This window comes from Capra hircus, chromosome 2 (assembly GCF_001704415.2).
Source record: "Capra hircus breed San Clemente chromosome 2, ASM170441v1, whole genome shotgun sequence".
NCBI lineage: Eukaryota > Metazoa > Chordata > Mammalia > Artiodactyla > Bovidae > Capra > Capra hircus.
This window is the reverse complement of record NC_030809.1, coordinates 6,888,608-6,901,167: the sequence shown is the minus strand read 5'-3', so window position 1 is coordinate 6,901,167 and position 12,560 is coordinate 6,888,608. Positions and strand designations below refer to the sequence as shown.

General features: G+C 45.8%; 1 protein-coding gene across 1 annotated transcript in view; it reads left to right on the top strand.

The window, feature by feature from the left end:
• CNR2 (cannabinoid receptor 2) overlaps window positions 1-2,959 on the top strand; it is a 34,578-nt gene extending 31,619 nt beyond the window's left edge. Inside the window, exon 2 of the mRNA XM_005676856.2 lies at window positions 636-2,959. Coding sequence (XP_005676913.2) covers window positions 681-1,766 — 1,086 coding nt within the window. The 5' untranslated portion in view covers window positions 636-680 and the 3' untranslated portion in view covers window positions 1,767-2,959. The remainder of the gene's footprint in view (window positions 1-635) is intronic.

Sequence of the window (12,560 nt, the reverse complement as noted above, 5' to 3'; positions counted from 1 at the left end):
GGCTTCTTGATGTACTTTCCTGGTGGCTCAGATGGTAAAGCGTCTGCCTGCAATGTGGCAGACCTGGGTTTGATCCCTGGGTGGGGAAGATCCTCTGGAGAAGGCAATGGTAACCTTGCCTGGAATACTCTTGCCTAGAAAATCCCATGGACAGTCGCATGGGGTCGCAAAAAGTCAGACACAACTGAGCGACTTCACTTTTTTCACTTTTTCAGCTTCTTGAATTCCCACATGCCTCTCCCAAGGCAACCAGTACATCCTCACCAGAATGGAGAAAGGGTAAAATAGAGAGAAAGTGACAAAGTGGAAGTGTGGGCCACAAAGTCGTGTCCAACTCTTTGTGGCCCCCTGGACTCTAGCTCGCCAGGCGCCTCTGACCATGGGATTCTCCAGGCAAGAATACTGGAGTGAATTGCCTTGCTCTTCTCCAGGGGATCTTCCCCACCCAGGGATGGAACCTAGGTCTCCTGCATTGCGGGCGGTTTCTTTACAGTCTGAGACACTAGGGACGCCGCAGAGAGCAACAAATATGATCCATCCACACAGGTGAAGAGTTTGGCTAGAGTCAGTGATCGTGTGAGGTCATTGCACTGACTGAAAAAGACTCATCTCTTCTTCTTCTTCTTGTGCCACAGCAAAGACTTCTTGGCAAGCCCGGCAGAAGCCCAGGGACCCACCCCATGGAGATATGCCTGAAGATAGAGGCAGCCAATGGCTCCAGCGATGGCTTGAATTTCAACCCCATGAAGGAGTACATGATCCTGAGCAGTCCCCAAAAGATCGCGATCGCAGTGCTGTGCACCCTCCTGGGCCTGCTGAGCGCCCTGGAGAACCTGGCTGTTCTCTACCTCATCGTGTCCTCACACCGGCTCCGCAAGAAGCCATCCTACCTGTTCATTGGCAGCTTGGCTGGGGCCGACTTTCTGGCCAGTGTGGTCTTTGCCTCCAGCTTTGTACATTTCCACGTCTTCGATGGCGTGGATTCCAAAGCTGTCTTCCTGCTGAAGATCGGCAGTGTGACTCTGACCTTCACGGCCTCCCTAGGCAGCCTGCTGCTGACTGCCATTGACCGCTACCTCTGTCTGCGCTACCCGCCTACCTACAAAGCTCTGCTCACCCGCAGGAGGGCACTGGCGACCCTGGGCATCATGTGGGTGCTCGCTGCATTGGTGTCCTACCTGCCCCTCATGGGATGGACCTGCTGTCCCAGGCCCTGCTCTGAGCTTTTCCCCCTGATCCCCAATGACTATCTGCTGGGCTGGCTCCTGTTCATCGCCACCCTCTTCGCGGGCATCATCTACACCTACGCGCATGTCCTCTGGAAGGCCCATCAGCACGTAGCCAGCTTGGCTGAGCACCGGGACAGACACCTGTCTGGAATGGCCCGGATGCGGCTGGATGTGCGGTTGGCCAAGACCCTGGGGATGCTCCTGGCTGTGCTCTTCATATTCTGGTTCCCGGTACTGGCTCTCATGGTCTACAGCCTGGCTGCCAGGCTAAGCGACCGGATCAAGGAGGTCTTCGCCTTCTGCTCCTTGCTCTGCCTTGTCAACTCCATGGCCAACCCCATTATCTATGGCCTGCGGAGTGGGGAGATCCGGTCCTCTGCCCACCACCGCCTGGCCCACTGGAAGAAGTGTGTGAGGGGCCTCGGGCCGGAAGGAAAAGGAGAGCTCCCCAGGTCCTCAGTCACTGAAACAGAAGCTGATGTGAAAACCACCCCCGGGCTAGATTCCAGAGAGCTCTCCTGGCCTGATGAGCTCTGATCACTGATGTGATCACTTTCACAGTGTGAAATCAGCCAAGTCAGAAGTCGTTTCACTCCCCGGAGGAGGAAGAGTGGCCTTGATCCTTTCATCTGACTTGAACCAGCCCCAGAGGCCTGGACACTTAGCCCTTTCTACTGAGTGTTGGTACTGACCCCTGGAAGGTAGCGGGGTCATGCCTGTCTGCATGACCTGGTCACAGTCTGTTGGGTAGCCAGGCCCTGTGAGGGGCGGCAAGCTGGGCAGGAGGCAGGCGGCTTGGGACAGGCTCAGTGCAGGTCAGAACAACCTTCCCAGTAAAACAGCTTAGTGCCTCAGTTCTCCAGAGACTCCAGGAGCCAGGTGGAGCTTTCACGCTCAGCAATGAGGGACCTGGAGGAGATCTGGGAAGAGTGGATCATTCTCCTGGGATCTCAGGATATCAGATGGGATGGCTGGCCAGCCCTTCTTCCTGCTTAATTGTTAGGGGCCTCCTTGGTTCTAGAGCTATGAAAGGCCCTACCTGAAGGTCACCCTTCCCACAGAAGGCCAAGAACTAAAATGCGAGGAGGATCAAGGATGTCGATCCACCTCTTGCAGAGGTAACTGACAAGACTCCAGTTCAGAGCATCTTATTATTAGGGCAGTGGCCCTCTCTGACACCCTGATAATCCCCACTCTCAGTCACAGTGACTCCTAGGGACCTGGGGAATACAGAGGAGGCTGGGATCGCTTGACATGCAGAATCTTCAGAGAATTCTGTTGGTCTTGCCAAGTCCTTTTTGGTGGTACCACTGGAAGCAGGCAGTGTGCCAGTCTAATCCAACTCCAAGAAAAAGGAAGATATACACAAAGGTTTTATAAATCCCCAAATTGTTCCCAGCTATCCCTTGATTCAGCCCCTTTGTCCCCTCTACCACCCGAACCCTACAATAAATAACAAACAGAGCAAGTGGGAGGAGGGGGAAATTCCCTTACTATGTGCCAAGCACAGGGCTGATGTCCCACAGTCCATCAGCTCCAGCAAGGATTCAGCCCCATGCTTTGAAGATCCCAGGATACCCATGTTTTACGTTATCAGGGAGGCTGGATTCCTACCAAAGGGGCTTAAAGCAGTAGGCAGGAGAAATTGTTGATGGTGAGGAGGATGCATAAGAATTCTGATGCAATTGTTTGGGACTACAGATGGAATAAAAGGAAATGTATTGATCAAACGGGTCTTCATTTAATATTTACAAGATAAGGTGTTTGCCATTCATTCATTCATCCAACCATCTCACCAATACACACTAGACTCTGTGTTAGATCCTGGATGTCCAGCCATAAATGAGACTCTGCCCCTGTCTAATGGGGCTCACATTCTACATTCTGCTGGGAATAGAGCCTTCAATGAAGAAAGAAAGTTGATGGTGGTACAAAGAAAGAAATCATCAAGGTCGTGGAAGAGAGATTATTTGAGGCAACTTTAGGTAGGGTAGACCTACTATGTGCTTTGCTCATGAGTTGACTGGCATTTATTGAGATATTACTATGTGCCAGGCACTGGGCTAAGTGCTTTTATGTATTTTAAATTATTTGGCTGTGGTGCGTCTTAGTTGAGACACACAGGATCTTCCATCTCCATTGTGGCACTGGGGATCTCTTAGCTGCGGCATGTGGAATCTAATTCCCTGACCAGGGATTGAATCCCGGACCCCTGCGTTGGGTGTGTGGAATCTTAGCCACTGGACCACTAGGGAAATTCCTGGGCTAAGTGTTTTTAAATGAGGAATCTCAGTCTCACAATAATCTGATGAAGAGGGTTTGGTAGCCCAATTGACCAATGTGGACAATCTCTAAGAGGCAAAAGTCACTTGACTGAGATCACACTACTGATAAGTACCCAAAGCTGGGGTTTTCAACCCAGTTCTGTTTGATTGCTAAGCCTACCCTCTTTACCACTAACTTCTTGGTCCAGTTCAGTCAAATTCAGCTTGATTCAGATAGTAATAATAAACAAGCCTACAAATAATAATCAGACTTCAATAATAATAAGCCTAATAGTGACAAATATGTATAAAGTATAAGTGGTAATATGACTTAATAAATCTAGTAATATTATTAATTTTCATAACAGCAAATTGCTGCAACCTTATCATTATGTTTCAACATACTTCATTTTGTGCCCTATATTAATTTCCTGCAGCAACTTTCCACAAACCGAGTGGCTTATAACAACAGAAATTTATTCTTTCACAGTTCTGGACTCTAGAAACTAATTAAGCGTCAACAGGGCCATGCTGTCTCCAAAGTTTCACCGGAAGGATGTTGTTTAGTCGCTAAGTTGTGTCCAAATCTTTTGCCATCCCCATGGACTGTAGCCCGCCAGGCTCCTCTGTCCATGGGATTTCCCAGACAAGAATACTGGAGTGGGTTGCCATTTCCTTTTCCGGGGGATCTTCCTGACCCAGGGTTCAAACCTGCGTCTCTTGTACTGGCAGGCAGGTTCTTTAGCACTGAGCCACCTGGGACGCCCCCAGCGGGTGGACACTTCCTCGCTTTTTCCAACTTCTGGCAGCTCCTGGTGTCCCTCGGCTTGTGGGAACATAACTCCTGCCTCTGCCTGTATCTTCACATGGCCTTTCCCCGCTCTGTTTCTGGGTGTCTTTTTTTTTTTTCCCAGTTGCGGTATAGCTGATTTCCAACGTTATTAATACATTAGTTTCAGGTATAAAACAATGAGTCAACATTTTTCTAGACAAAAGATTCCATTAATTTATTATAAATATTGGCTATTTTCCCTGTGTTGTACAATAAATCCTTGTAGCTTATCTATTTTTTACGTAGCAGTTCGTACCTTCTAACCCCAACTCCTCTTGTCCCTCCCCGCTTGAGTGTGTTTTTGTTTTGTTATGTTCATTTTTGTTTGTTTGTTTTTAGATTCCACACATAAGTGATAACATATGCACTGTTCATGTTTCTCTGTCTGGCTTATTCACTTAGCATAATAGCCTCCAGGTCTATCCACGTTGTTGCACCTGGCAAGAATTTATTCTTTTTCATGACTGGGTGGTATTCCATTCCACAGCCTCTTTATCCATTCATCTGTTGATGGGCATTTAGGTTGCTTCCAGTTACTGTAAATAATGCTGCTATGAACATTGGGGCCCATGTATCTTTTTGGATGCGGAGAGGAATTGCTGAATCATGGGAGAGCTCTATTTCAGTTTTTTGAGGAATCTCTATTCTATTTTCCACAGTGGTTGCACAAATTTATGTTACTACGGTCAGTATACAGAGATTCCCTTTTCTCCACATCCTCATCAACCTTTGTTACTTGTGTTCTTTTTGATGATAGCCATTCTGACCAGATTGAGGTGATATCTCATTGCAGTTTTGATTAGCATTTTTCTAATAATTAGAAATTAGACGTTGAGCTTCTTTGTCTGTTGGCTGTATGTCTTCTTTGGGAAAATGTCTATTCAGTTCTTCTGACCATTTTTCAATCAGGGTGTTTTGTTATATTGCATTGTATGAACTATTTCTACACTTGGGATCAGTCAGTTCAGTTCAGTGCAGTCGCTCATTCATGTTCGACTCTTTGCGACCCCATGAATCGCAGCACGCCAGGCCTCCCTGTCCATCACCTTTCCCGGAGTTCACCCAGACTCACGTCCATCGAGTCTGTGATGCCATCCAGCCATCTCATCCTCAGTCGTCCCCTTCTCCTCCTGCCCACAATCCCTCCCAGCATCACAGTTTTTTCCAATGAGTCAACTCTTCTCATGAGGTGGCCAAAGTACTGGAGTTTCAGCTTTAGCATCATCCCCTCCAAAGAAAGCCCAGGGTTGATCTCTTTCAGAATGAACTGGTTGGATCTCCTTGCAGTCCAAGGCACTCTCAAGAGTCTTCTCCAACACCACAGTTCAAAAGCATCAATTCTTCAGCACTCAGCCTTCTTCACAGTCCAACTCTCACATCCATACATGACTACTGGCAAAACCATAGCCTTGACTAGATGGACCTTTGTCGGCAAAGTAATGTCTCTGTTTTTGAATATGCTATCTAGGTTGGTCATAACTTTCCTTCCAAGGACTAAGCGTCTTTTAATTTCATGGCTGCAGTCACCATCTGCAGCGATTTTGGAGCCCCAAAAAATAAAGTCTGACACTGTTTCCACTATTTCCCCATCTATTTCCCATGAAGTGATGGGACCAGATGCCATGATCTTCGTTTTCTGAATGTTGAGCTTTAGGCCAACTTTTTCACTCTCCTCTTTCACTTTCATTAAGAGGCTTTTTAGCTCCTCTTCACTTTCTGCCATAAGGGTGGTGTCATCTGCATATCTGAGGTTATTGATATTTCTCCCAGCAATCTTGATTCCCTTATTAGTCATATCACTTGCAAATATTTCCTCCCATTCAGTAGGTTGTCTTTTCAATTTGCTGATGGTTTCCTGTGCTGTGCAAAAGCTTTTAATTTTATTTTTTATTTTGTTTCCTTTACCTTAGGAGACAGATTGTAAAAAATAGGGCTATGATTTATGTCAGAGAGAGTTCTGCCTGTTTTTTTCTATTTATTTTATTTATTTCCACTTACAATTATGTCTTTTATCTTGGTGTCTTTTTTTAAGGACACCATTCATTGGGTTAAGGCATGACTTCATCTTAATTTAACAAATCACATCTCCAAAGAAGGGAACATTCACAGGATTTGAGTGGATGTGAAGTTTTGGGGGACACTCTTCACCCAGTACAGCCCCAAGGAAAAAGCCCAACCCCCTAATACACCCCACCTCATGGACTGTGTTAAGTGGGAGTCATGGGCTTGTCTTCCCCCACAAGACGAGCTCCATGTTCACCTCTTGGTTCCCAGGGTCCCTTAAAGAACCATTACAGAGTCTTAAGGGAGCTGGTCAATATCTGTGGCACTGAACTGCTTCTGAAAAGCTTTAATTGCACTTAGGAAAATAGGATTTTATTTTAACTCAAACACCTATCTTTTGTAATGTAAATAAATGGGATGGTTTTCTAAAGGTGAATATGTGACACCTTCTCAAGAGGCAGGTCAGGTGGTCTGGTATTCCTGTCTCTTTCAGGATTTTCCACAGTTTATTGTGATCCACACAGTCAAAGGCTTTGACATAGTCAATAAAGCAGAAATAGATGTTCTTCTGGAACTCTCTTGCTTTTTCCATGATTCAGCAGATGTTGGCAATTTGATCTCTGGTTCCTCTGCCTTTTCTAGAACCAGCTTGAACATCTGGAAGTTCATGGTTCATGTACTGCTGAAGCCTGGCTTGGAGAATTTTGAGCATTACTTTACTAGCATGTGAGATGAGTGCAATTGTGCGGTAGTTTGAGCATTCTTTGGCATTGCCTTTCTTTGGGACTGGAATGAAAACTGACCTTTTCCAGTCCTGTGGCCACTGCTGAGTTTTCCAAATTTGCTGGCATATTGAGTGCAGCACTTTCACAGCATCAACTTTTAGGATTTGAAATAGCTCAACTGGAATTCCATCACCTCCACTAGCTTTGTGCGTAGTGATGATTTCTAAGGCCCACCTGACTTCACATTCCAGGATGTCTGGCTCTAAATGAGTGATCACACCATCGTGATTATCTTGGTCATGAAGCTCTTTTTTGTACAGTTCTTCTGTGTATTCTTGCCACCTTTTCTTAATATCTTCTGTTTCTGTTAGGTTCATACCATTTCTGTCCTTTATTGTGCCCATCTTTGCATTCCCTTGGTATCTCTAATTTTCTTGAAGAGATCTCTGGTCTTTCCCGTTCTGTTGTTTTCCTCTATTTCTTTGCATTGATCGCTGAGGAAGGCTTTCTTATCTCTCCTTGCTATTCTTTGGAACTCTGTATTCAGATGCTTATATCTTTCCTTTTCTCCTTTGCTTTTCACTTCTCTTCTTTTCATAGCTATTTGTAAGCCCTCCTCAGACAGTCATTTTGCTCTTTTGCATTTCTTTTCCATGGGGATGGTCTTGATCCCTGTCTCCTGTACAATGTCATGAACCTCTGTCCATAGTTCATCAGGCACTCTGTCTATCAGATCTAGTCCCTTAAATCTATTTCTCACTTCCACTGTATAATAATAAGGGATTTGATTTAGGTCATACCTGAATGGTCTAGTGGTTTTCCCCACTTTCTTCAATTTAAGTCTGAATTTGGCAATAAGGAGTTCATGATTTGAGCCACAGTCAACTCAGGAAGCAACAGTTAGAACTGGACATGGAACAACAGACTGGTTCCAAATAGGAAAAGGAGTACATCAAGGCTGTATATTGTCACCCTGCTTATTTAACTTATATGCAGAGTCCATCATGAGAAACGCTGGGCTGGAAGAAGCACAAGCCAGGAATCAAGATTGCCAGGAGAAATATCAATAACCTCAGATATGCAGATGACACCACCTTTATGGCAGAAAGTGAAGAGGAACTAAAGAGCCTCTTGATGAAAGTGAAAAAGGAGAGCGAAAAAGTTGGCTTAAAGCTCAACATTCAGAAAACTAAGATCATGGCATCTGGTCCCATCACTTCATGGGAAATAGATGGGGAAATAGTGGAAACAGTGTCAGACTTTATTTTTTTTGGGGCTCCAAAATCACTGCAGCCATGAAATTAAAAGACACTTACTCCTTGGAAGGAAAGTTATGACCAACCTAGATAGCATATTCAAAAGCAGAGACATTACTTTGCCAACAAAGGTCCATCTAGTCAAGGCTATGGTTTTTCCTGTGGTCAGGTATGGATGTCAGAGTTGGACTGTGAAGAAAGCTGAGTGCCGAAGAATTGATGCTCTTGAACTGTGGTGTTGGAGAAGACTCTTGAGAGTGCCTTGGACTGCAAGGAGATCCAACCAGTCCATTGTAAAGGAGACCAGTCCTGGGTATTCTTTGGAAGGACTGATGCTGAAGCTGAAACTCCAATCCTTTGGCCACCTCATGAGAAGAGTTGAGTCATTGGAAAAGACCCTGATGCTGGGAGGGATTGGGGCAGGATGAGAAGGGGACGACTGAGGATGAGATGGCTGGATGGCAACACTGACTCGATGGACATGAGTTTGAGTGAACTCCAGGAGTTGGTGATGGACAGAGAGGTCTGGTATGCTGCGATTCATGGTGTCACAAAGAGTCGGACACAACTGAGCGACTGAACTGAACTGAACTGATGTGATTCCTTAAACTTGGGACACGCCATTCTTTATTCATTGTTGGGGTCTTATCTCATTTTAGCCAAAAAAATGCCCAAGTGCCTGGCATAAATTGATACTCAGTAAATATCTGTTTAATGAATAAAGCTAGAGTTTAAAAATCATTGAATTAAACGACTTCCACATTGTCTTCCTCTCTCCTTTCACAATCACACCCTATTTCTGCTTTAAGTAAAGAAGTAGAGTTTATGGAGGGGGAGAGCAAGGGAGAAAGGGGACCCCAGATATCACTGAGAACCCATTGTTTAGATGAGGAAATGGGCCCAGGCAGTGGACAAGACCTGCCCAAGGAGACCCAACAAGGTGGTGTCTAATGCAAGAAACCTAGGTTTCCCAGCTCCCAGGTTTTCCAGACTGTTACAGTGCCTCTCACCTGCGCCTGCAGATTTACGTTTTGGCTTCGAGGCTAAGGAGGAATAAAGGTCATGGTGTCCTATTTTATATTCCCCAAGATGAGCTCTGTAGCATCAAAGACCATCACTCACCCTGATCACTGGAAGTCATGTGCGAATGTTTTGTTGTTGTTTTGCTTAAGTGTCTGGGCTTGCTGTTGTGGACAACATTACAACATAACCTTGCAAAGGAAGTAACAGAAGATAAAATGGCTGTTCACTGAGCAACAGCCATTCTGTTTATCGCTCCTAGAATGAGGAAGTGCTTGCTTCTGTCAACACAGGCTTTGACAGGCTCTCTTGCACCTCCTGGGGTACAAGAGAGAAGCAGCATTTGAGCGACACAGGTTCTGCATCTGCAGACCTGGGTTCTGGTCCCACTGCTGATCCAAACTAGTGACATGATCTTGGACAACTCCAGTCCCCTCTCTGGGTCTCAGTTTCCTCTTCCATAAAATGGTAAGAAGAGTAAAGAACAGGATGGTGTCAAAGATCCCCAGAGTTCCTTCCAACTCCAACCTGCTGCCGTTCTCTCACTGATACAAGGGTACCAAGCGTGCAGTCGGGGTGGTCACTAGACTTCCCACACCTGATGACCTCACCGCCTACGTGAACACGCACAGCATCTACCAGTTGTAGAATCTAGTGACCTTCCGGTCAGACAAGGTTCACAGAGGCACTGCTTAGGCCTGAGGCTCTCAATTTCCTCACTCCGTCACTCTGAAGATACTCCTTTGAGTCTGCCTGTGCATAGGTCTTGTTTTTCTAAGTAGATGTCAAGCTCTTCGAATTGCCTCAAAAGTCCCAAAGCAAGTTCAAGACATTTGCGGGTGTGTTAGTCACTCAGTCGTGTTCGGCTCTTTGCAACTCCAAAGACTGTACCCCACCAGTCTCCTCCATACGTGGGATTTTCCAGGCAAGAATACTACAGCGGATTGCCATTTCCTGCTCCAGGAGATCTCCCCCACCCCGGAATCGAACCCCAGTCTCCCGCATTGCAGGCAGACTCTTTACCATCTGAGCCACCAGGGAAGGCCCTTCAATACATACTAGACAAATATTAGGCAAAATAGTCACACCTGTGGGACTGCAGAGTCAGACACGACTGAGCGACTGAACACACACATAGAAGAGAAAGTCAGGAGGCAGGAATACCAAATGGAAGAACACTGTCACAGCCCTGGCAGAAACGAGGGGCAGAATGATGATGGGAGGAAGCATTATAAGGGCAGAGACGGGAGGACCTGTTCTTCTTCTTTTGGTGCCCACTTTCCTCCCGCCTCTAACCCAATGGGATGCTTTCTCCCATCGTCCTTCTGCCCCTTCATTTCTGCCAGGGCTGTGACCATGCTCTTCCTACCGCCTGACTTTCTCTTCTATGTGTGTGTTCAGTCACTCAGTCATGTCTGACTGTTTGCCATCCCAGGGACTCCAGCCATTTCCTCCTTCGGGGGGTCTTCCCCACCCAGGGATCAAACCCGCATCTCTTGCATCTCCTGCATTGGCCTGCGAATTCTTTTCACACTACTGCGTCAGCTGGAAAGCCCTTTCTCTTCTGTAGTACAACTCAAAAAGTCCCTTATCCCTGTTTACTTAGCCTACACACAGAGTACATTATGCAAAATGCCAGGCCAGATGAAGCACAAGCTGGAATCAAGATTGCCAGGAGAAATATCAATAACCTCAGATATGCAGATGACACCACCCTTATGTCAGAAAGCAAAGAGGAAAGAGGAACTAAAGAGCCTCTTGATGAAGGTGAAAGAGGAGAGTGAAAAAACCAGCTTAAAACTCAACATTCAAAAAACTAAGATCATGGCTTCGGGTCCCATCACTTCATGGCAAATAGATGGGGAAACAATAGAAACAGCAATAGGCTTTATTTTCCTGGGCTCCAAAATCACTGCGGACCCTGACTACAGCCATAAAATTAATACGCTTGCTCCTTGGAAGAAAAGCTATGAGAAACCTAGACAGCATATTAAAAACCAGAGACATTTGCCGGGAGCCACCACGGGAGATCCCACCCATGACAAGGTCATGTGGAAGAGAACTGTTAAGCAAGGCTTCAGAACTCTAGGGGCTCCCTAGGCTTTCTCGAGCATCTACCCCAAAACCAGAATCTGTCTGTTTTACCATTTCATGACTTTCACCAACTCCTCTGACATTAACAGGGGGCTAACCCTGAACACCTTTCTCTGGAGAAAATCAATTTAGGGCTATAGCTAATAAGTCTCCTGGACATGAGAGGAATATTTCGAATCAAACCCCCTCTGTTAGCATTCTAGCTTGCTTGGCAAGTATATCCAGACTCTTACAGCTACGCATATGATTATTTACAGCCTCCCAGCTGTGAGAGGCACAGAAAGCCTAAAACATAGAGGCTTTGAAAGAGTTAAAAGTTATTAGAGTAGTGCTGGTGTAGCATTTCATTATTGGGCCAATGCTTGTTGCTAAGTTCCCATGTCTCTTATCCACTGCGCACCTGGGAGTGCATTAGTTAACATAGTGAGAATGCTAGAAAAACAAGCGTAGCCTTGAATTTAACCACATTAGATCTTTGAGCTAATTGGTTCTTTCTTGTAACTCACTGCACCTTTACTCTGTGAAAAATGTAACTGTGGCATTTTCTGAGGCTGACATAGATTAAAAATATAAAGAAAAAACACTTTGAGGGAAAATAAGTTTTCCGGTTGAGCAGCCTTTATCAAAAGAGGGTCATAAAATGTTACCAGGCCTCCAAGGCCAGAAGATACTGTATACAATATCATTTGTGGGAAAGGTATGCAGAAAAAATCCTGGTTTCGATAAGGGCAAAACTGCTGGAATGTTTGGGCTGACTGTGTATGACCTTGCATCGTTCATTTCCCTCTATGTATAAGGCAAGGTATAAAAGTACCTTTTGCAAAATAAAGCTTCTGGGCCTCGCTCATCGAAACAGCTTGGTCACCCCATGTTTTTTCTTCTATATTTCTTTCTCTATCTCCCTCTCCCTCTTTTTTTCAGGCTGATCCCTTGGAGCATAGGGGCTCCTGCGTTCACTTATCTGCCCGGGTTTCTAAGACCTGAATGGGAAGACGTTCTGCGTCTTCACTCCCTCGGGAGACTGGGAGAGCACCTTGGCCTGCGTGAAGAGGGCAAACTTCTTGTCGCGGAGTTTTATTGGCTTTCTATGTAAACCAAGAAACATCAGCCTCTTTCTCTCCTCTATTTTCTTATCT